The 23,031-nt window shown below is 53.0% G+C and overlaps 1 protein-coding gene across 3 annotated transcripts in view; it reads right to left on the bottom strand.

The window, feature by feature from the left end:
- Uxs1 (UDP-glucuronate decarboxylase 1) overlaps positions 1–15,789 on the bottom strand; it is a 41,534-nt gene extending 25,745 nt beyond the window's left edge. The window contains exons 1-4 of one of the 3 annotated variants that reach the window (XM_063229736.1): positions 15,773–15,789; positions 4,565–4,592; positions 3,103–3,151; positions 2,088–2,131 (exon numbers count right to left, since the gene is read on the bottom strand). In XM_063229736.1, coding sequence (XP_063085806.1) covers positions 2,088–2,131; positions 3,103–3,151; positions 4,565–4,569 — 98 coding nt within the window. In that variant the 5' untranslated portion in view covers positions 4,570–4,592; positions 15,773–15,789. Of the gene's footprint in view, positions 1–2,087; positions 2,132–3,102; positions 3,167–4,564; positions 4,593–14,707; positions 14,881–15,772 lie in introns of those variants that run through there. The other 2 variants (XM_005004478.4, XM_003471742.5) reach the window with 2 other exon arrangements.
- Between the last annotated feature and the right edge of the window lie 7,242 nt (positions 15,790–23,031).

Raw genomic sequence — 23,031 nt, 5'->3', positions numbered from 1 at the left:
GGAAGCCACAGAAGGTCAGACCCACTTGCGGGACTGCCCTGTGCAAGCTGTCCTCTCTGGGCATCTTCACGGGGCCTTTTCTGAACAACCTCCTGGGCATGCGGATGGCACTAGCATTTCCTGTCCCCCAGTCTGCCCTCTCACACACACTTATGTTCCGGGAGTAGAGCCGTGCAGCTAGAGAGATGTGCAGGTCAGAATGCACACTCAGAGAGATGGGGTTAGGAGCAGAGTGCTCTGAGCTCTGAGCACTCAGCTTTATAGTTTCTGCTTTAACTGAGCAGTGCTGGCTTGGGTGCTGGCCCAGCGCAGTGCAGGGACACCAGATGGGTTTGCTTAACAGAGGGTAAGAGCTCCTTAGCCAGGGAACCGGGAGCAGGACTCTCCTCTCATCTGGAACTGAGCGCTTCCTCTTAAACCACAGACCCCCCACCCCCGCACCAGGCACCGGAGCCGCCTGCAGACAGCAAGGACAGTGGCCTGAAAATGGGGCTGTGGCCCTGGGGGGCAACCCTGGCCTCCATCGTGAACTGTGGTTCCAGTTCGAGAGCTTGCAGCTTCCTCTGCCCCAGAGCTGGCCGCAGTGTGGGCACTCATTCTCTCTCCATTCTTTTGGTAGCACTGGACACTGCAACAGGGCTGTGTGTCTGCCATGCAAGCACCCAACCCCCAGCATGGAATCCCAGCACGGGAAACTGCAAGCCCTACAACAGGGAGGGAGTGATCGGGAGGAAACCGGCTCACACCCGAGGACTGGAGCCAGCCGGTCCAGGAAGGGTCGAAGGTGAGGGTGGATCTGCCTGCCTGTGCTGCCAGGGACAAGAGGAAGAGGAATTGAGAGCACTGGACACATCCTCTCCATCCTTGTTACCCTCTAATGGCGTAATAAAAACCCGAGGGAAGCTGCAATTTACCTCCCGTTTTCTGTTCTGGATTTGGTAAAGGGTTTGCAGGGTGCTGACACGCGTCGTCTGCTCTCAGCACGGAAAGAGAAAGGAATCACAGATACGCAAAGAACCACCTCGCTCTCCTTCCCCAAACCCAAGGACTCAACTGCTGGCCTCGGCCACAGAGTCTTCACCCAAGCACTCCAGGTCAACGCTGTCACACCTGGGAGCTGTCGCTGGAGAAGTGGACAGATGCACTTGTGTAGACACCTGCCTGTGGGGCAGCCCTGTCCACCCACAGCCCGGCTTGGTGGACATGTCCACATGTTGTTCCACGGATCCCCCTGTTCACTTCACCAGGGCACTCTCTGGAAATGTGCTGTGCTCTGGTGACAGACGCAGCTAAGCAACTGTGCAGGACCCTCTCTGCCCCACAGCACCCTTGGGTGCTACACACTCAGGATGCAGTACCTGCACCCAGCTCCAGGGGCTGTCCTGCTCCAGGACCCTTTACACTAATTCACACCGGCCAGGGACAACCCAAGAGAGCCAGCAGGCTGAGCACCACCCTCCCCATCCTGAACTTGCAGGGACACAGGGATTCACAGGTTTGTGGGGAAGATTTCAGAGCCAGACCCTTTCTTTCCCCACTGTTCTGACCAAGGCATTCCATTCCAACCAGAGGAGAATACCACATGTGTTTAGGTGGACATTTGTTTAGAATTCCACAGTTAATAGAAGTGGAGCTGATCTTAGAAGGATTTCTAAGAACTTTTGGTTGGGATTCAGTAAGCCCTCTAGAAAAACAAATTCATCTTTCTTTCCTGGACAGATTCCACTGCTTTCATCAGAAATAGTCCTAAGGACTACAAGAACAGGAAGTGTAAAGGTTGAGCACCCACCCTTTCATAATATGGGAGTTGGGGAGGCTCCCCGCTACCTGGCAGCTAGCACTCCCACTTTCATCCTAAGGACTACAAGAACCGGAAGTGTAAAGGCTGAGCATCCACCCTTCCATTAAAACTAACCCTTAGGGAAAAGTCTGTCTCGAAAAGGTCTCGCCATGTCTCACTCATGCAGGTCACACAGACTTTCATGAAGGAACTCAGTTGAGATGAATTCAGACTGGATGGGGATCTTTCCCATCACATAGCCAGTATGTATGGACTTTCTGACACTTGAAACAAAAAGCAGACATACCTTTTTTCCAAATCTCTGATTTTCTCTCTCAGTGGCTCAACAATCTAGGATGATAAGAAAAACCAATCTTAAAGTAGCAACACAGTATTCCACCATGTACACCTTCTTCTAATGTTTCAGATGAGCGTAACAGATTTTAATTTCCTGTACGAATTCTGTTAATCCAACCAGGAAACAAACCACTTGAATCTCAATGTTAGAATCAGGCACTTGATTGTCAAAGGCTGGCAAAATTCCTTTGTACACACCCACCTTACCAAGAAGCAGGCAAAGGTGCTTTGGGTCTTAAGGTCAGGTAGGTCAATATTGCTCCTCCCCAGGACCCGGGACCCAAAGACCCCCAGCACAGCCCACAGAGCACTCCTGGCTGTTCCTGCCACCACCCTGCATCATCAGTATACAGGCTGCAGGCTGAGCCTTGCCCTGCCACCACCTGTGGGGAGTCCAAGCAGCAGGGAGCCCAGGGTTTCCCAGCATCTGTCTCCCCAGCCAGGTGCGCTACGGGTCCAGCTGCCTCTGCAACAGCTTACTGCTAACCCTCTGCCCAGTGGGAGGTGTATAGTCTGTGGCACAAGTGCTAGCTGCCAGGTGGTGGGGAGCCTCCTGATCCCCACAGCAGGCGCAGGGATGCTTACTCAGCTCCTCAGCCATTCCCTGGTGTGGGGTCACACTCTCTTTGCACCTGCTTGGGGGTGGGTGCTGGTCCCAGCCCTAAGGCTTGTAGGTCACAAACCCCTTTCCCTAGGAAAGGCTTGAGAAAAAGTCATGCACAAGTCTAACCACGGCTGCCTTTAAGGCAGATTTGTTTGAATTTTCACACTTTTATTAAAATGGACCAACAGAGACTGAGACTGCATGGACAGGATGACAAAGTCTCTTCTTATAGATGGGAATGATTTTTTGAAGTGGTCTCACAACTGAACAGCACAGGCTGCTGCAATACAGACACCAGCACAGGCAAAGGAAGGGACAGTGACGAACACGTGGATAGAGGCAAACACGGAATAGGACTAACCTCTTCAATCTTGCTTTCAATTCTCAGTTCGCTGTTCTCCTGGATAGACCTGTTGAGCAAAAAGCTACAAAGCTAAGATCAATTGAAAGGCTTTGGGACTTCAACATTTGTTTCTGCACAAATTAATGTCAAGAGAGACACCCCACCTCACCCCCAGCTGTAGGACTGCCCACCCCCAGCCCCGAGCGCCAGTCCCTGCCAGCAGGGGGCGCAGAGGCAGGAAAGCCAGCCTTGGGGAGGAATTGCCCGAAGCCCACCTGGAACACACTGAGTTTTACCAACCAATACTTTCCGTTAAACCAAAATAACCTCACTTCCACATTACTCCCCCAGAGGGAGCTTTAAATCAGAAGCAGGAAGCGAGCCCACAGGAGTGTACGGTCCTCTGCAGGGGTTTAATGCAAATGGAGTTTCTCCAAAGGCAAACACAGAGCTCCTTTAACTTTTGGTGCCCTTCCACCCCATCCAGCCACACAGGCCGTCTTTGTAGAAGACACAGGGCCGATGCAGGAGTCAGGTCTGACTGCCCCACCCGTCTGGCAGAGCCAACTCCACAGGAGAAGCCACTGGGCACGGGGGAAGGGCCAAGCATCCAGCTCCCATTCCACAGCCTCCAGCAGCAGCAAGCCAGGGTCAAGCTCCCTCTAACACAACACCCAGACAGCAGTGGCAGCTTTCACTGAAAGACCGCCACAGTGCCAGATTTCCTCTTACTGGGAGTGCTGACTCCTCCTCCTCTGCTGACTTTTAAGGGGTTGCTTTTAAATTTGGCAGTGATGATTAGCATGAGCATTTAAATTTTACAAGCATGCAGCCCTCCTTAGAGGAAGCTCAAGTCATGCATACTTGTGCCGGACACCCAACCCTTGGACACCAGGTCGTGCTAAGCATCGCAGCTGACTTCAAAAGGTCCCAGGTCCAAACTGTTCTGAACGGTGATCTGATGCCACAAGTAGACTGCACGTGTAACCTCACATGACAGGGTCACAGTCAGACAACGTGTGTGAGATGTGTATGAAACACAAGGGTTCAGACCTTACCCATCCCTAGGACAGCTTCTCTGTGTGCAAATGCTCCGAATCCAAAAGAAAAGACCCAAACACTTCTGGTCCCCAACATTTCAGGTAAGGAAGCTCCCTGTGGCTGCAAGTGAGCTCCAGTCCTGTTCCCAGCACTTGGCCCAGTGGTGTCCAGAGGGACAGCTCTGTAGTCCACCCACGGAGGGCAGATGGGCAGACAGGAAGTGGTGATACAGAGGTGCTCACCATTGTCCCAAGGGCTTGGCCTGGGGAATACTGCAGCAGGGTGGTGCCTAGGAAGATCCAGGGAGGACAGCGACAGGCCAGCAGGATACTCAGCCCCAGCAGGAACTGTTCCTTTACTACCCTAGGACACCTTGACCAAGGACAACCAAACTGTGTGCTAAAACCCAACCGCAGCACCCAGGTAAGTAAACAATTACCTCATATTAACGAAGTTGCCCCAAACAGCTGCAAGAGAAAGAAAGAAGACAGTCAGCATCTAATTCAATACTCAGGGAGTCAACTGAAAAAACTTTAACTCTTAACCAGTATTTTCAAACTCACTGGGAAATCTAAGTGACAGTTTGAAGATAATAAAGTGCACATTTTGCTTTCAGGAGAATAAAGTCCCCAAAACTGAAGCATGAGTCCAACTAAGCCCACAGTGCTGGGGTTGTGGGGGTCGATACTAAAGATCAGTCACAAAAGCCCAAGGACTGTGTGCTCAGAGAGACGCAGGGTTTAGCTCCCCTGATGTGGAAACGGAGCCCAGGAAGCTCAAAAGCGAGCAGCCAGAGCTGCAGCCCCTCTGTGACAGGCCCCTGGCAGCGAGGTGTCACCTGCCTGTGCTCAGATGCCGGCAGCACTGTGGAGAAATCAGCCCTGGCCACTCTGACCATGGTGACTTCAACGCAGAACACAGAACAAGTGTACATAATCTGAAAATTCCAAACCTGAAATGTCCTAAAACAGTCACCTTCATCAGCTGCTGAAACTATGAATGGAAAATTTCACACTGTGAAATTTTGTTCTGTGCATAAAATTATCAACACTTTATAAAATTACCATCAGGCTACACGTACAGGAAATAAGTGAATACCACTGTTTAGATTTGAGTACCATCCCCCGAAAAACTCATCCCATATGTGCAAATATGCCAGAAAGTAAAAACCTCCCCAAATCCAACAGCTGCAATCTGTCCATACGCTAAGACACAAAGGTCAGTGGTGGAATCTAGAAAGTCTGTGCCAGCACGGTGTGAAGGAGTTGTGTCAGCAGGCTGAGGGATCTGCACTGACGCCAGAAAGTGATGCTTGAAATAAGGACCAGAGCTCCCCCAAACTGCCCAGCCATCCTCAGTGAAAGCAAGGTCCCAAGCTCCTCTGACGATCATATCAGCAAAGAAGCCTGACAGCTCCTCCAGAGAACCCACACCACTACCTCTGCCTCTCCGGCTCTTCTTACCTTGGCCACAATGCTCAGGTGGGCCACTCATGCTCAACACCACACTGACTGAGTTTAAATTGCCCACCAGTTACTAACCCACCCTGCTGGACAGGAACACACTAGCAATGTAAGGGGCTTAGCAGGCACTGGGGCCAGCACCCTCTCACAATGCCTCTCTGCCCTTACAGTAGGGGTTTAATAAATGTTTACCGAACACAACTCGGTCTCAAACACCCTCCTCCCAAGAAGCACCCCTGTACAGGGACACGGTGCTGATTCCATGAAGCACATCTTTCTTCAAGCAGAGGAAACTACTGACAGTGACAAGCGAAAGCCATCAGGAAGCAAGGAGTCACAAAACTCTGAGCCACACGAGACTCATTACCGTTAGCAAACACAGCTGAGTTTCTACCTTGAGGTCCTGGTACTTTCCTTTCATGCAGCACAGTCAGGAAAGCCACCTTCACCAGCCCACGGCTCACCTGTGGCCATTGTTGTCACAGAGAGAAAAGGACAAGCCATGGTGAGAGAAGCGAACCTCGGCCCTGTCAAGCCACAGAGCCATGGGCCTGGTCTACACTGCTCATGTGTCTGCACACGGCCATCCTTGCCCACCTGTCCCCCTGCCCCACACCTGGGCCTGCTGTGCACCTGTGGAATGGTCACTGATGGGAGGGGAGTCCTACTCTTGCCCACCTCCACAGCCCTGGCTCACCGGCAGTGGCCAAGGTCAAAGGGCACCCAGCCTTCACCATGGAGACCCCATGGGGCAGGGAGGCGGAAGCTTATGCAAGAGACCACAGGGACCCTGGTCTCCGAAACATTCTCGGTGGAGAGCCACAGGGAGGTCAGCGCAGCACCCAGGCCTGCCAGCTGCTCCAGGGAAGGACAGCTTCTGGGCTACGCTGTGGGAAGAATCTGCTTCCTCCGAGATCACCTGGGAGAAACTCGAGGTGCAGACAGCAGAGGCCTCGGTTCTGGAGCTCTTTCCAAGGCCCTTCTGGTTCCGCAGGGCAAATTACCTAGGCTGAGGACCGGCATGGGTGCCTTTCTCAGCCCACTCACTTGAGAAGGCGGGCAGGAAAAATGTCCACGCAGCACGACTCCCACCACTGGAAACACACTGACAAGGACCGTGACACCACTAAACCCAAGTTTGCATGCTGACACATAGGGCTGCCCATGGTTTCTTGAGCACGTGTGGTTACCCTTTTCCTAAAGAAGAGCAGGGAAGCTACAGCCCAGACTTCCTTCCTCCATCACCAGCCCTTCACCAGCAAACCCAGGGCGTGGCCACAGAAGGAAAGGTCTGCTGCTCGCTGCGCGGGCATCTGCAAACAATGTGGCTGGACTCATAGGCTGCATGGTGGTCAGAGGGGACCCCTGCGAGCAGGGCCTGCGGAGGAGGCTACCCTGGGCTGGACTGGCTGCAGGGCCACGGAGGGGTCTTCCTGCAAGGACAGGGACGAGCAGAGGACCTAGGGCCTGCAGGGCAGAGTGGTGCAAAGACCGCTGCTGGGACCACGGGAACTCAGTGGGGAGGACCTGGGCTTTGCAGACTGACTGTGTGCAGGGAAGAGATGGCAGGCACAGAACACAGATCCCAGCATCACCTCAATTCCAGAATATATTTATGGGGCTCCCACTGGCAACCAAGAACCATGCGGTCTGGCAGCTAGGAGACACAGTGAGACCGGGCACTGTGGGAACAATTTCCATCCAAACAAAAAGCACCAGGGCTCCCCAGGCCTGCAGTCTCTCCAGAGGCCGGCATCTGAGTTCAGTTAAGAGTCCCACAGACACTGATGGAACCTAGAACCTGACATGCGCACATCTTACCTGCTGCCCAGTGCCTGGCCTGGCTACTCCGCACCGCTCCACAGAGCCACTGCTCCCAAGTCTCCCCCCGCCCCCTTCTCAACCCACTCAGGACTCAGCTCAAAAGCTGCCCGTCAGAGGTCTGTGCTTTGGTGACAGCGGTCCATGCCAGCCCACTCCCACCCCACCCAAGGGGGCTCTGGCTTGCTTGTCACAGCACTGCCACCAGCCAACCCTCACCAGAAACACCTGGCACAGGGCTGTGCGGAACATGGTCAGATCTGAAGGCATGCAATGCACCATGAGATACTGTGGGAAAGGTCCCAATCCTGGATAGAAGATTCACTTACGTACACCTGCACACAGCGTGATGGCAGTTTTCTACAACACTTGCTACAATTCTGTGTGTGAAATGAAGTTTGTGAGCTCTGAGCCCCCACAAAGCAAAGGTGTTGCTACCTTGGCCAGCCTGGCACACAGCCTGCGGCCTGGACCCTCGCATTGCCTGAGTTGGAACCTCATGCTTGCTGCTGCTGACCCATCGCTTCCTCACATACACGCACAGTACTGGACAGTGAAGACTACCGCAAACCATTAACACAGGCTGTGTCATAGGGACACTGAAATGTTTCAGATTTGGGAAGATTCAGGGTCCCGTCAGGAAACATGGAAGCTCAGCGTCCTTTGGAAGTCCTGACCCACAGAAGGGTAAGTGTAGCTGCTCTGTCCCACGAAGTCCTGACCTGAACACAACCCTGAGCTGACATCGTGCTGTGGGTTCCACACTGTAGCTCTTGGGTCCAGGCAGAGCTGACCCTCCCCGGTACCCACAGCCCAGCCTCAGCAGTGAGGGTCAGGTCTGCAATTCCAGGGAGCCCCAACACCCCTGCCAGCTCCTGCCCTGCTGGACAGAAGGTCACCTGAGGGAAACAGGCGTCCACGCCCCCCTGGGATGAGTCCGACAGGGCCAGCACTCATGTGACTTCCTGTACAAACTCCAAGGTGGCAAAGGCAAAGCTTCTGCGCAAAGCAGGTGGGAACAGGCACCGTTCTCCTTACAGGAAAATCACTGAGCTTTGGGTCAGCTGCTCAGAAGGCTCAAATGGGAAGATACTGCTTCCTCTTCTCTTCAAACCCAAACGAGAGGTGTAAGGAAGTAAGGGTGCCTCTGCTTGGAGAAGCAGGGGCAAGAGACCCTCAGCGTGAGCCTGTCCTGCACGTGAGCCAAGTGTCACCCAGGATGGAGAAGGCTGCTAAGGGCAGGCTTCCTAACTGGGCACCTCTGTGACCATACTGTGGCCTTGCCCCATCCGGGCCAGGCCTGCAGAAGAAGCCACACAGAGCTGGCCCACCCTTCTGCCCGGGGCTCTGAGCCCAGAGTTCCCACTCCAGAACCTTACCACCACTATAAAACCCTGGCAGGAGACCCCTTCCCACAGCCCTCCTCATCAAAGGTCCTTGCTGTGCTGGACCGTCTCTCCCATCCAGGAAGTAATGCGGCCATAAGGTCCCTGCTCAGTTCAGTATCAAGGAGTGGGTTGGCTGTTCTGAGAGTGGATTTGTTACAAAAGCAGGTTCACCCCAACTTCTCATCTTTGGCAAGGCCCTCAGCCATGCTATGACAGGCAGTGCGAGGTCGTGACAGACGTGGCCCCTTGATCTGGAGGTCACAGCCTTCAGGGAGGACAGCCCAGTAACCCCCGTGGTTTAAAATTCATTCTTAGTCTGGAATCCTGTTACACCAGCAGAAAAGGGACAGAGATGCTTATCAACACCCTAGGGAGCGAACTCTTGCCCCAAGACCCACCTTTTAAAGGATGGATAAAAGTGCAGCAACTATGGGGTTTGCAGAAAACATCTGCACCTTTACAATTCTTTATAAAAAAAAAAAAAACAAGTTTAAGTGAGAAGGCAACTTAGGAAATAAGCAGAGCACAATCAATGTTTTGTTTTTTACACCTCTATGTGGGTTTTCTTTATTCCAAAAGGAATTCTGATGGACACAGACAAGACTTCCCTTGGCGTGCACAATGGGTTATCTTACTTTCTGACATTGGGAAGAAGGAAGTTTTGGATTGATATATAATCTGTGGAGCATGCCAACTGGCCTGTCTGTTCTGAGCAGGGCAGCAACAAGGCTTTCGAAGGATTCAGTGAAATCCTCCAAACTTGTAAAGTTAGAAGAGCCAGAAGCTCAAGGATCTCAGGGATGCTCACGACCTGGCCAGGGAAGCCTGGAGGAGAAAAACTCCCTCCCAGGGGTGTCTGCAGAGGACAGATGCACAGCTGCCCCCATCAGAGTCATGCAGCTGTGCCCCACCCCGCAGAGGCATCACCTAGAAACCCGCTACAGGTGTCCCCCATGCGGCATCTGTAGCTGATGACATGTGTTCAGGTGCTGAGGGGTGATGTGCCTGCAAGGTGAGATAGGGTGGATCAGTGCCCTCAGAGCAAGAGGAGGTGACAACACCAGTGTACGCTCCTTGCCCCGGAGGACACCCAAGAAGACAGTGGGAAGAAAACCCTTCGAGGACCTGGGTCAGACAACCTCCATCTCCACCTCCACCTCAGGCTGCCGAACTGTGGAGCTTAGTGCTCAGGTGCCCGTGGTTCTCCTTCACAGCCTCACCTCAAGTGGGACACCTCAACCGTAGCGTCCCTGTGGTACCCCTGGATGGCACTGCTGCAAACTGAGCTTAACGAGCCTTAAGAAAACGAGCACACAGAACCAGAAAGAGGACACAGGTATTTAAAGATAATGTGATTATGGCTGTGACTACCAAGTGTTCCCACCAAGAGTTTAGAGACCGTGGGCACAAAACAGAGTAGCAGGCCTGGGGTTGCTCGCAGATGTTCCCGGGTTCCATGACTTCCTCTTTGAATAGAGGTGGTGGAAGGCTCAGAACCACTCCTGGGTCTGGCAGAGCCCTGGGCTGCTAAGCAGGAGCCCTGGGGACCTGCAGCAGTGTGGACAATGGGGAGCACGGGGTACTCTGGGTGTAGCACCCAGACTGCCTACTCTGCTGCTGTGCTCCCTAGAGCCCGTGGGTGTCACGGGAGCACGCAGATGGCTGCCAGGAAACGCTCCCAAGTGACGCCTGGGGTTGGGCAGGCTCCATCACCGGCAAACCTCACCCCAGCATGGCGCTGGGAGAGGGCAGTGTTGGCAGCATTAGTGCAAGGCTGGAGGGCCCCAGGATGGGCTTTCAGGCGTGGCTCTTCTTTCCAGCAGAGCAACAGTGACAGAAAGGCACGTGCTCCCAAGGTTACCACAGTGGAAACCCAGGGGTTAAAGAGCTTGTGAACATTACAGATAGGGCTCCTCCAGCTTTTGACACCTAAAGGCAGAAGGTGATGGCTCCAAACACAAATAAATTCTTGATTTTGCATTTGTGTTTAAGAACTAAACTGTGTGGACAGGGGAAAAATGAAAAGGAGACTCAGCGACCAGCTGCTGCTGGGAGGTGGAAGAGGTGGGCAAGAGTGGAGACTGATGTGGCAGTGGGGATGGCCAAGAGCTGGCCAGCCTGGCACGCGCATAGGAGAGGCAGGCAGCTGAAGCAGGACAACTGCAAGGCCCAGGTTCTGGTCCCTGGACTGGGAAGTCCAGGCCCAACTGGGATGGTCAGGCCTGCAGTCTTCTCCTTACTCTGCTCAGACGTCTCTTCCCGATGCCAGGGACCTACAGGCACCCAGGCCAGAAGGCACCAACAGGAAATGCAGCTCCCGGAAGGCAGTACCCACAGCTCCAAGTCTCCACTAAGAAACAGGAATAGAGGATCTGGGGGCACTCCTCAGGAAAGGGCAGCCAGCTGTAGGGAAGCGGCTTCAGTGATCAGGCAAAGCAAGTGCTATCGAAATACAGGTGTGGTAGGGCAAGTCTAAAACCCAGCATCCTGGGAAGCTGAGGCAGGAGAATTGCAAGTTCAAGCCCAAGATGGACAACTTAAGAGATTTACCAAGATTCTGATCAAAGGAGCCTGGGTTCAATCCCTAGTATCACAAAAGAGAGGAGAGAAGGAGAGTGGAGGGGAGAGAGAGGCTAGGAAGGGAAGAAGATAAAGAAAAAAATTGTTAAAAGTCAGAGAAAACTGTAATAAATACGTGAGAGCAAAGGCAATTTTAAATCACTAGAAGAATATAAATACAGAGACAAATGTGAGTCTAAAAAGTACAGCTAAACTTTAAAATACCGGAAAGTAGGAACTAGAAGGACTAGCTCCTTTTAAAGGAGTAGTGCTCCAATTTGGATTGGACCATGGAAGCTGAGCTACCAGGACCCAGTGCGGGCCTTCCGGGGCATCATCCCTGTCCATGTGCTCCCCACCAGGACGCACTGTGCTGCTGCAGGCCCCAAGCACCAGTCCAGGCAGCTTTGGTCCGGAGCTGCTGACTCCTGAGCCCGAATCCACTCTTAGACCGTTGAGGTGGGCCTCCTCCAGTACTGTGCTGCAGCAGATGAACATTAAGTCAGGCCCAGATAGACAAAGGGGGAAGAGGAAACAACCAGAGAGCAATCCAAAGAGATCTCAGAACTGATAAATATGCGTTTCTGGTTGCAAGGCTTCCAAGGTATCTAGCACACTAGAAAGACCTAGCACCAAGACCCACCACTGCAAATGTCTGGACCCAGGCCACAGATGCCTCCCTCAGGGCACACTTTGTTAGCAGCAGTGCCCAGGAACAGTGAGATTTCTCCCTGCAGCTCGGGTCAGTGGAGCAGGGTGGAGGGAGGGTCAGCACACAGGGCACCCCTAGAGCACCCTCGCAGGACCACAGCTGGCAGCAAGATACATGTGAGTGGAGCATGTCTGTGCTCAGCTCCTTGCAGGTATGGCGGCAGCCACCAAGCACAGAGGATGGGGGAGGGCAGTCTCAGCAAACGCAGGGCCATGGCATGGTCGGAAGGGAAAGCCTGCGGTCCTCCAAGATCAAACAGCCTGAAATTCCTCCTTACCACCACAAGCCAGGGAAGAAATGACCGACTCCTCGAGAACTCCAAAAGGACTTTTCACTGGAACTCTGTGCCATCAATTCATCAAGCATGAAGGGGAAAGGACACCTCCAGACAGCCTCAAAATTCACCGCCATCCTAGCCCACACTGGGAAGGAAACGGGGAAGTCAGGCAATCAGGTGAGCAGCTTGAGGGCAGAGGCACCAGGCTGCAGCTGTCTCTACCATCCCCGGCCAACAGAGGGATGTCCTAGGTCCTGGGCAAAGCCAAGATGACCAGACAGAGTGTGTAGAGCTACATGAGGTAGTGTACAAAGCAAATTTTTAAAAAGTCAATTATTAGCTCCAAAAAAGAACAAAAAGTAATGTAGCACATGGCTCACTATAAACAGCTCTGCCGTAGTCACTCACAGAAACACTAAATGTTGGTATCAAAATCACACTGCATGCAGGAGTGGGAAGGGCAGGAAAGAGAAAAGAAGAGAGGAGTCATTTAGCACTTCTGTCCCAGATGTGCATCTACAGCTGAAAAACTGAAGTGCTTGTTTCTGGTTGGGAACGCTGGACGGGGGCTGTGGGACAAAAAGACCCCACTTGGTGTCCATGGAGCTGCTACCGAACTCACTGGGACTGAATCCACAGGATATGAGGTGCAAATGGCGCTGCCTTACTAAATGCCACTGAGCAGGGAAAACTCGAGCATGGGCAAGAACGCCAGAGTTGTGAAGTCTGTGCAGTGAGTTGACCAGGGTCACAGCCCCCCACCCCCATCCCACGATGCAGCAGCAGTGCAGGTGGCAGGGAGGGAAAGGGCTCCAGCAACCCATGAGGACTGAGAAGAGAGAAATGTCACATGAGGAAGATTCAGAGCTTGGTTCTCCAGGCACCAGGAGTGTTTCCAGAGGCAGTGCAGGTAACAGATGCTGACAGGGGCAAGGGATAGAGATCCTCCATGTCCCTGTTGACAGGTGACATTTCCAGTGGGCTGGGGCATGATCAAAAGCTCCGAGACGTTCTCCCTACAAACTGTCCGCTCTGGCCAGCTGCACTGGACACGCTTCCTCCCCGGGCTATCCAGGTCCTACACATGGTGTTCTCCCATTCTCCTCAGTCACTTCCCACAGCTCACTCGGCTCACCCTGACCCCTGAGGATGTGAACACACCACGGCTAGTCTCCCCAGGGTCTCACAAGCTCCCATGTGCCTTTGCCCGTACACCAGCTCACACTGCAGCTTTTACCTGGATGACTCTCAATTCATGATCACCTCCTACCGGGCCAGTGGTGCTCAAAGTGGCATCCCCAGAGCACACCAGGGGACTCACAGAATCTGTCAGATATGCGAATCTCAGGGTATGTCCCAGCCCTGCTGAACCAGAACCGGAGTGGGAACCAGCGACCTGCGCTTTGAACCCCCCTGCAAGTAACTCTGATGCACATTCCAGAGGGAGACACTTTGCACCTGGGTGTGGGTCTGCACTATCACGGCGGAGCCCTGGCGTTTGTCTGCAAAGGAATGGTGGGACATGTCCATAAACCTTGACCTGTGAACCCCAATCTGAGTCTAACCTGAGAGGGACCCCCCCAGCTCCAAATCAACACTGCTGTCCAGTGGCCGGGTGCCTGCTCCAGCTGCCGGTGGGCGGGTCAGGGCGGGACTCTAGCTGTGCAGTTAGCATCTTGTGACCACTGCATATTCTGTTATCCTAGTACCCTTGTGCTGGGTTGCTGAGATGTGGACCGTGGCCAAGACAAAAGTCACACCTGTACCCACAGGTGAACGCGCCACACACAGCATCGCTGCCATGCTAACTGGCAAGGGGTCTTTCTCTTCTGACTGGGTCTCCTCAACCCCCACACTCGTGTCTGACTAGTGCTCCCCCAGCCCCCAGCAAAACTACTGGGCACACACCCCGCAGCAGGCTGGCGCTCGGGCGGCTGTGCTGGCTCGGACCAGTCGAGGCCACCTTCAGGCGCAGACCCCGGCCCAATCAACTCTAGGCAGCAGGTGGTCTCCCTACCTTCTTCCCCGGAGCCGCTGAACTATCTGAAGCGTGGTTTCGGTGCCCCACGAAGTCTGACCGGCAGTAATTACTCCTACTCCCGAGCCCTTCCTTCTTCAGCCAGACAACCTCCCACCTCGGCGTCCGCACCAGGCCTTCCCTCCTGCCGTAGGAACTGCATCCCAAGAGTGCCGCGGCGGGGACACCTGGCGGGGCGTCGTGGGCCCGGCCCCCAAGGGAACACTGCACCCGGCGCCCCAGCGACGTGGACGGCCGGCCCCCGCTGGAACTCCAGGCCCGAGCGCGCGGAGACCCAACCCGGGCCGCGGCTCCCCCCCCCCCCCCCGCCGCGAGGCCACTCACAGGCGACGTAGGCGAGCAGCGCGAGGCCCAGCAGCAGCTTCATCCTCCGGCGGCTGACTGCAGACCCGAGGCGCATCAGCGCCTGACTCACCATGCCCGAGCGCGGGCGGCGTGCACAATGCGCGCCCGACGCCGCGCCCGCCGCCGGCTTCCTCGCGGCCTGGCGTCTGCGCACGCGCCACCCCGCCCCGTCGCCGAAACCCCGCCCCACCACGCCCCCGTCAGTCCCTGCCGTCCACGCAGGCGCAGTGGCGCCCGCTCGCCTGGACTTTGGGCCAGGCGCGGGCGTGGCGCATGCGTGTGCGGTATGGTGCCCTGCTTGTGTACCGTGGCGTGGAGGCATGGTGTGCGTGCGAGGTTGGGCAACAGTGTACCCGGGGCTTGGAAGTCTGTGATCAGCTCTGTGCTGCCGCAGCTTGGGGTCCCTCGCAAGTCTGTGGGATGCCTGCGTGAAAGCCCCAGGCCACAGAGGAAACTCATCGCTGATCCTGCCATCCTGGCCCACTGTGCTCCCTTCAACCTGAATTCCTTTTTAGCCGCGTTAGAGACCTCTAAAAATAATCACCTAGCCAGCGCAGATCCCCAGAGCACCGGTGCTGCTGTGCTGCCCTCCCGTACCGCCCGCCCCACCCAGGGCACCTCCCACCCTCAAAGTCAATCAGTGAACCCAGCATACCTGAGCAGTCTGCCCATGGCAGGCCCCAGGAAGCCCAAAGCTTATAGCTCCGCGGTGCCAGGTGGCAGCACGCCTGGTGTGGGAGCTGGGAGCTCAGGTCCTAGGGTCAAGGCCTGAGCACTGTGCTTCTGCCTGAGACCCCTCCTTTCCTCTGGCTGACCTCTGGAGGAAGTAGAGCAGGGTAGGCCCGCAGGCATCCTCCCAGCTCCTGCGACCTGTAGTTTTCAGGGTGAAGGTGGAGGGCCCAGGAGGCAGAAAGATTCTTGCATGCCCACTGGAGGGGCACCAACAGCTGAACTTCTAGGCAAATTCCAAGCATAGTAGGTTGTAGGTGGCCTCTCCTTGGTGCATATGTGTCAATTCAAAAGGTTAACGTATGGAATATTTACCTTTTCTGTACAAAACTCCCTGAACCCGGCCTTTCACTTGGAGTAGTTGTCCTGCCCCGCGGAGGAAGCCATGGAATGCCATCTGCACTGCCACTAGAGTGGCTGCTGCCGTGGTTGCCACCTCGAAGGCTGTCAGTGTCCTCAGGGACTGACTTCCTGCTCACCTTTAGCCAGAGTTGGGCTGAGGAACAAAGGGGAAGGGCACAGTGGCAGAGATGAGAGGCCCGGGCTTCTCAGGAAACCTTGGCTTGGGGGCACCGCCCTATGGTCCTGCTGTCCCTAACTGCTGTCCTTGGCTCACCCCTGCGTTCTTCGAGGCACCTGTTAACAACAGTATTTTTGAGCAGTTGCTAGTTACAGTCCCTCGAAGCTGACACCTGGGCTAATTAAAAAATGACTCAGCTCCCGGAGGGGAAACCAGCACTTATGAAACCTCACTGTGTGCCAGGGACTGGGCCAGGCACAGCCTATGGAGCTCAGTTCATTCCTGTCGAAGCTTGTGGGGCAGGGTTGCTATTGTTGATCTTTAAATAAATAAGACTTTTTAAATAACATTATTATTATTATTTGCTTTTTTAAATACAAGGTTTTGCTATGTAGTTCAGGCCGGCCTTGAACTCACTGTAGCCCAGGCTAGACTCAAACTTGAGATGATCTTCTTGCTTCAGCCTCCCAACTGCTAAGATAAAAGTGTGTGCCACCTCAATGAACAAAAAGAGGTGTGAAGATGATATTTTAATATATAAGATGACTCAAGCTAGCGAATATACCAGTTACCCCACAACCTTATTTTCTGTGATGAGAACATTTAACATCTACCCTGAGCAGTTTCCGAGTTCACAATGCATTGTGATGAGCTGTCAACTCCATATTGAGTACAGGATCTTGTGAACTGATTGCCAGAACACCACCTTAGGGAGCAGCCCTGCTCCTCCACCCTGTACCCCCATGATCACATTCTCTGTGTGGCCTCTCAGAGCTTAACCTTGTTAGATTCCTGAGCACTGCATCTGGCTTATTCCTCTCAGACCACGTTCACCCATGTGCCCTTGATGGCAGGATTTTTTTGAGTAGTAGTCCTTATATGCATAATCACCTTTTCTTTAGCCTTTCCAGTGTCCATGAACACTGAGTGCTTCCTCATTTGTGCTGCTGTGGACAATGGCACTGAGCACAGGAGAATGGACAGCTCTGTGAGACCCTGCGTTTCTTCCCCTGGGATGTGTATCCGAAAGGGAATTGCTGGAGCTGCCCAAGCCAGTGTTTAATTTTGGGAGGGACCTCCTTGTGTCCCCTGAAAGGTGGTACTGATTTGTGTGGCTACTGACTTCATTCAGTGGGGCAGCAGAAGCTCTCAGCATTTGGTTTGTGGCCAAGGTCACCAGTCACAGCTGCAAATGAGGGCCAGGCTTGGGCCACTCTCCCCATGGGTAGGACACATGGCTGTGGGCCTATTCTGTAGTGAAAAATGGCTCCCCTGCCCTGTGCCAGGGTACTTCAGTTTCTTGGTTACCCAGGTAATATAGTTCCTCTTCCAATTCCAGGTGCTCCTGTCTCTTAGAAACGGCTGGATGCTGTGATGCACAGCTGCTGGTCACTATGATGCACACTGTATAAACCAACCCCCAGTGGACAAGTCCTACCTCTGCACTGCCTACTTGCTTATCTCATATGAGCCCTAGACCAGCAGAGATCAAGGCCACATATTCTGGGAGTTGTCCCAGTCAGTGCCCATCAGTGAAAATAAACCCATGTCCAGTTCCTGGGTGGCATTTCAGTGTTTCTGTTCCCCTGTGAAGTTCATGGAGGACTGTGGGGAACGCTTGCTCGCTGTGGTAGAGGACTGGCTGAGGAACTTTTCAGGAGGACGATGTGCTTCCAGGGCACAGAAAGGAAGTCAGGACATTTCTCATTCCTGTCTAATGAGCTTCCTGGTTCACTACTGGGCTGTGCTGTTCAGAGTTACATCCCACAGCTCATACTTACAGCCTGCATTTGGGCTCATAGTGCAGGGGTGTGCGTGGTCCTGTGGCCTTATGGTGGCTTCTTCTGCAATGCAGCGCTGTAGTCTTTGCTGATTGTACTGTTCAGCACTGTACTGCAATTTAATGTTGCTGTACATTACAGTACTGCAGGTAAGAGCTCTGTGCATGAAAGCACAGTCACCCAGCTGCGGCTTCCTTTGGCCATTTCTCTTCTCTGAATACTGTAATGCACATACTATACACATTCCTCATGTATCAGCAAATTCATGTAACAAACCTAGCCACAAGAACGATATTTGGTCATTAAACGGGGAACATCTGTATAAGATTCCGATTCACAGGCCGGGGCAGGGCACCCACAGGAAGTGGCAGGAAGGGGCGCCTGGCAGGGAAGACTCACAGGGGATGCTGGGTCCTTGTTTAATTGGAAGAGCAGACAGGAAGAACCGGAGGTATGAAGACCCTGGAAAGGGAAAATCTCCAAAGCCCTGTGGCTTCAGCTGTGCCCCGGTGAGAGTCACTTTCTCTGCTGGCTTCTCAGCCTTCACCTGGGCTGGGGGACCTGGCTCTGGACTCTCCTGGGTCTGGGCAGGTGCATACCACCATGCCTTCCAGCTTCCCGTTAAGTTGTACCCCAGGAAGCCCTGGTCTAAAGATGGATGGCTAGGAGAGATATGCTCCCCCTCTGGCTGCTCCAGCATGGCTGTGACTGCAGGAGGGAGGGGTGATTCTGACTCCAGCGCCCCCAGGGTCCTTCTCTGCCTGCAGGCCTTCCCAGCTTCTGGTCTCTGAAAATCACATTTGTTTCTCTTTACTTCTCCACAATCCTTCTCCTTCTTCTGACTTTTCTTAACACTGCACACATCTTTGGAGTCAAACCCCTATGTTCATTCTCTCCTGTTTAATATACTTGTGTTACTGGAAACTGAGTTAGATATAAATATTATAGGCAGTCAGACAGGGCTAGGTCCTCGAAGGAGCCAATGAAGAAGCCCAGATATCAGGACTAAGGATTTAGCTCAGTGACACAAGTGCTTGCCTGGAAAATGCAAGGTTGATTCTTGGTACAAGAAGAAGAAAGAGGAGGAGGAGGAGGAAGAGGAGGAGGAGGAGGAAAGAGAAGGGAAAAGGGAAGGAGAAAGGGAAGAACAAGCCTAGGTACCTTGCAACTTTGGAGAAGACAGACACCTTCTGCTGTGGGCCAGGCCTCAAGACAAAAGATCAAGCAAATGCACCCATATCCTAAGGACTGGTATTCTAAATAGGTCTCTATCACCCTGCAGAAACCAGAAATGACCATCCCAATCCCTGCTTGCTGTGTGACTGACTTCCCCATTTCTTCCCGATTTAATCAATGTTACCTGAGAAATTAAACTTATTGGTTAACTATACTTCTGTCCTACCTCATGTCTGCCTTGTGAGTTCCTGCGTTTTCCTCACCTTAGACCTGTCTCACTTTGTTTTGCTCTGTAAAAGACCCTAGAAAAGAGACTGTTTGGGAACACACTTGGGACCCTTCTGTCCCTCAGACAGAAGCTTTCTTTCTCCCAATGAATTATACTCTGCTCTTAACCTCCATTGTTCCTATATTCGTTCTTTGATTTTAGAGAACACAAACTGGCATGGGGCATCTAGCAGGTTGGGAGCTTCGTCCCCCTAAATCACTTGGAGCAGTTTTCCAGTAGACCTTGCTGGTCTCCGTCTAGGAGATTTGAAAGGGAGGGTTGGTCAGGGTCCTTTCCCGAGCTGCCTGGCATGAAGCCAACCCTCCACCCTGGCCAGGGCCCCACTGGTCTCCTGCTGGTGACACAGGTGACCACAACATCCGCACTGTGGTCCCTTTCCCAGGTGCATTACTCCCTGGCCATGGTTCTTAGGCGAGGGGTGGACACTGCCAACACTTGAGGCTCTGGAGCTGTGTGACCCAGCATCAGGGGGCCAGTGAACCCTACCACAGGCTGAGGTACATTGGTCTCATTCAGGCAACAAAGCTAACTTGAAAAGGCAGACCCAGCCTTCCCCTTCTCAGGGTTTCTTTTAAATGCACTTTTAAAGAACGACTTTAGCGTTTTATAATAAAGGAGATTTCCCATCACCCCACCTCGTTTCCTTGTTATTAACATCTCGATTCCAATGGGATGCGCTTCCCTGCCTATCCAGGGTTCATGTACTCCACACACTTGTGGCTGCTCATAGCTCAGTGTCTTCGGAGTTCCACTTGCCAGGCTGCTGCACTGTGGAGCCACGGTCCCCGTCTTCACCGCATCTGGGCAGATGCAGCCTATGCCACCCACACGCAGGCCGCAGGCCGGGGTGGGTGTGCTCCCTCCTGAGCTGGGGAATCTATGCGGATTAACTGGGAATTTCCCTGCACAGGGCTTTTTCTCCTCTCTTCTCGTGATTCATCATTTATGTCAGTATGCACTGGTGCATATTTATTTGATAATTTTTTGTCCTTCAGATTGTTCCAAAGCCTCCATGGTGGTGCACACCCATAATCCCAGCACTTTCAAGGCTGAGGCAGGAGGATCCTCAGGAGTTTAAGGCTGGTCTGTGCTATGTAGTGAGTTCAAATCCAGCCTGAACTACATAGTGACACCCTGTCTCAAAAAAAGAAAGAGTTCCAACTTATATGGTGGGAGCTCTTGCAGTGGCTCCTGTACCCTTTAACAAACTCCCATCATTGTGGGAATTCTCTTTTATTTTTGCCTTGTATCCTCTTCCTATCTGGCAGACAAGACACTCCACGCTTGTCTTGGCTATTTCCTGCCCTTGCCCAATCTCCAAGGATCTCTGCCTTCCTTTATTAGGGAACAGGGTTAGAAACCAGGATGGGGAGTACAGTGTGCTGGTACCGTGTGTGTGTGTGTGTGTGTGTGTGTGTGTGCCAACCTATAATGACACACATATTAATAAATATTTCCAAAGTAACCAAGTATATCTATATGAAAGGTTATTATTTTATTTTATTATTTTTTTTATCGGTACCGAGGATCGAACTCATGACCACTTGCTTGCAAGGCAGGTGCTTATGCCACTGAGCTAAATCCCCAGCCCCTGAAAGCTTATTTTTTTTAAATATTGCAATAAAAGACCCATTGCCACACCTCCGCTCCACACCCGCAAACAGTCATGCGTCACTCTCACCCCTTTTGGAAGCAGTTTTGGAGTCCTCTTCTGTGGGTGTCTTTAGTTGTGCTGTGGCAGCTGCCGCAGTGTTTCACTGTCTTTACTGTGACTTTGGGGAGGAGCCAGAAGTCACCATGTGCCAGATCCGGTGAATAAGGTGGAAGAGGGCTCACTGGGATGTGTTTATTTGACAGCAATTTCTGTAAATGCTTTCAGTTGATTGAGGACAGCCAGGCAGCCACCCAAAGACACTCAGAAAAGAGAACTTCCAGGATTGTTTCAGAAGCAGTGGAGGATGATGGGGAAGTGCGTCTGAAGTGAAGGGGACTATGTTGCGGGAATTTCATCACAATGTGTCTTTTAGTAAAACATTTTTAAATTTGAGCATTCACTTTTTATTTGGGTCAGACCTTGTAAACAGAAGTCCTGCCTGTTTCTCCAGCTCTAATCCGTCACCTGGGTTGTTTTGGCCTCTTCCCTGTTTATCTGTGACTTCCAACCCCACCACCTGCTGTCCATTTGCCAAACTGTTCAGCTTCACCTCTGTAGCAGTGTCACTTCAGAGTCTCCTAGAAGTGGTATCTGTGCAGGCTTCTGTCCCTTCCCTTACAAATGGACACACACCTGCACATGTGTACAAATGCACACACTCACACCCCACTGCTCCCTTTCCCTTCCCTGCCCTCTCGGCCCTTGGCAATTCTGGGATCCCTGTCTGCTCCTACCTGGGGACTCATCTTCCCTTGCTCTGTTATTCCCAACGGCCTCACTGTTCTCACCTGGACTTGTGATTGAAAGTGTCTTCCAGAGCAAATCTCAGTCTTTCCCTAAACTGTACTTGGTTGTCACCTCTAGAGTGCGATCCCCTGGCTGGCTGTGAAGCTCAGCCAGAGCTCCCGCCTGGCACGCACAAGGGTGTTTCCATCCCTTGCACCTGAAAAAGTCCGCCTGAAGTCCATCAGGAATCTGGGTTTTCTTCTGTGGGCCCTGGAGACACCCTGTCAACCAGGTCTAGCTGCACTGTCCAGAATGGTTCTCCACGGCCCCACTGCAGAGCAGGAGGGCAGGCAGGAGGCAGCTGGCCACTGTGGTGGAAGGGCAAGGTGCGTGGGGGTGGGTATGTGGGTGATCGAAGAAGTAGAGCAAAGGAAGCCCCAGCTGATTGCAGACACCACGGGGAAGGAGTCAATCACACTGGGCTCCAGAGTCCCTCGCTGGGAAGGCAGTTCCCTTCCAAGTTCCCAGGGAAGATAAAGGGCCTCCTCCTGGAAGGTGTCACATTGCAGTGACCCCTGCAATGGGACTCAGGGTCAGCAAGGAGGCTTCAGATGAAGGCTGTGCCCTTCAGAAGCTCAGAGACAAGGACACTCTGTACCTGGATCGCAGGAGGGGGCTGTGACATTAGGGATGACTGCAGAGTCAAGGATGAGAGGGACATGATGCGGGCAATGACTCTTTGGTTTTTATGGCTCTATTTACAAATTCTCTCCAGTTCAAGACGTTTGTGGTGAGTTTGAAGCAATAAGACCTCCCAGGGCAGAAATAAATTTCAGCAAAATCCTGCGTATCTTATCATGTAGGCAATGTCTTTCCTTGTGTAGTGTGAGGCCAGTCCTGTGTGAGGGGCTAAAATAACCCAGGACCTGGGATAGAGCCCAATAATAAGGCCTCCTTAAACCAGGGATTTAGTTTAGTGGTTCAAGCGCTTGCCTGATGAGTGAGAAGTGGTGAGTTCAATCCCCCGTACTAAAAAATAAAATAAGGTCTCCTTAAGCCTGGCTGGGGATTTATCATGGTGACAGGCAATCGGGGTCCGTCAGTTCACTGAGGGTGAGGACTCAACACAGCTGGGTCAGCCTCTCGGACCTTAACTTTCCTTACAGCTTAGGGCCCAGCACAGCCCCAGCGTCAGAGCCTTAGAAGCAGAGCTTCTGCCAGCGATAAGACATTTGGGTAGGAAGCAGAGATATCTATACACCTTACTTCCCTCCGGCAGGAAATAGTCACTGTATGAACTGTGCCTGTGTGGTCAGAGCTCCACCTGCCAGCTCTGTGGAGCTGGTGTGGCCAGGAGCAGGGTGGGGTCACAGATGCTGTGAGGTCAGAGCAAGACGGGAAACGCCTGTCCTGCAGCGGACACCGGGA

This window comes from Cavia porcellus, unplaced genomic scaffold, assembly GCF_034190915.1.
Source record: "Cavia porcellus strain 051 isolate PalLab524CR breed Dunkin Hartley unplaced genomic scaffold, mCavPor4.1 scaffold_18, whole genome shotgun sequence".
NCBI lineage: Eukaryota > Metazoa > Chordata > Mammalia > Rodentia > Caviidae > Cavia > Cavia porcellus.
Note: the sequence above shows the minus strand (reverse complement) of the source record. Positions and strands in the feature narration are given on the sequence as shown.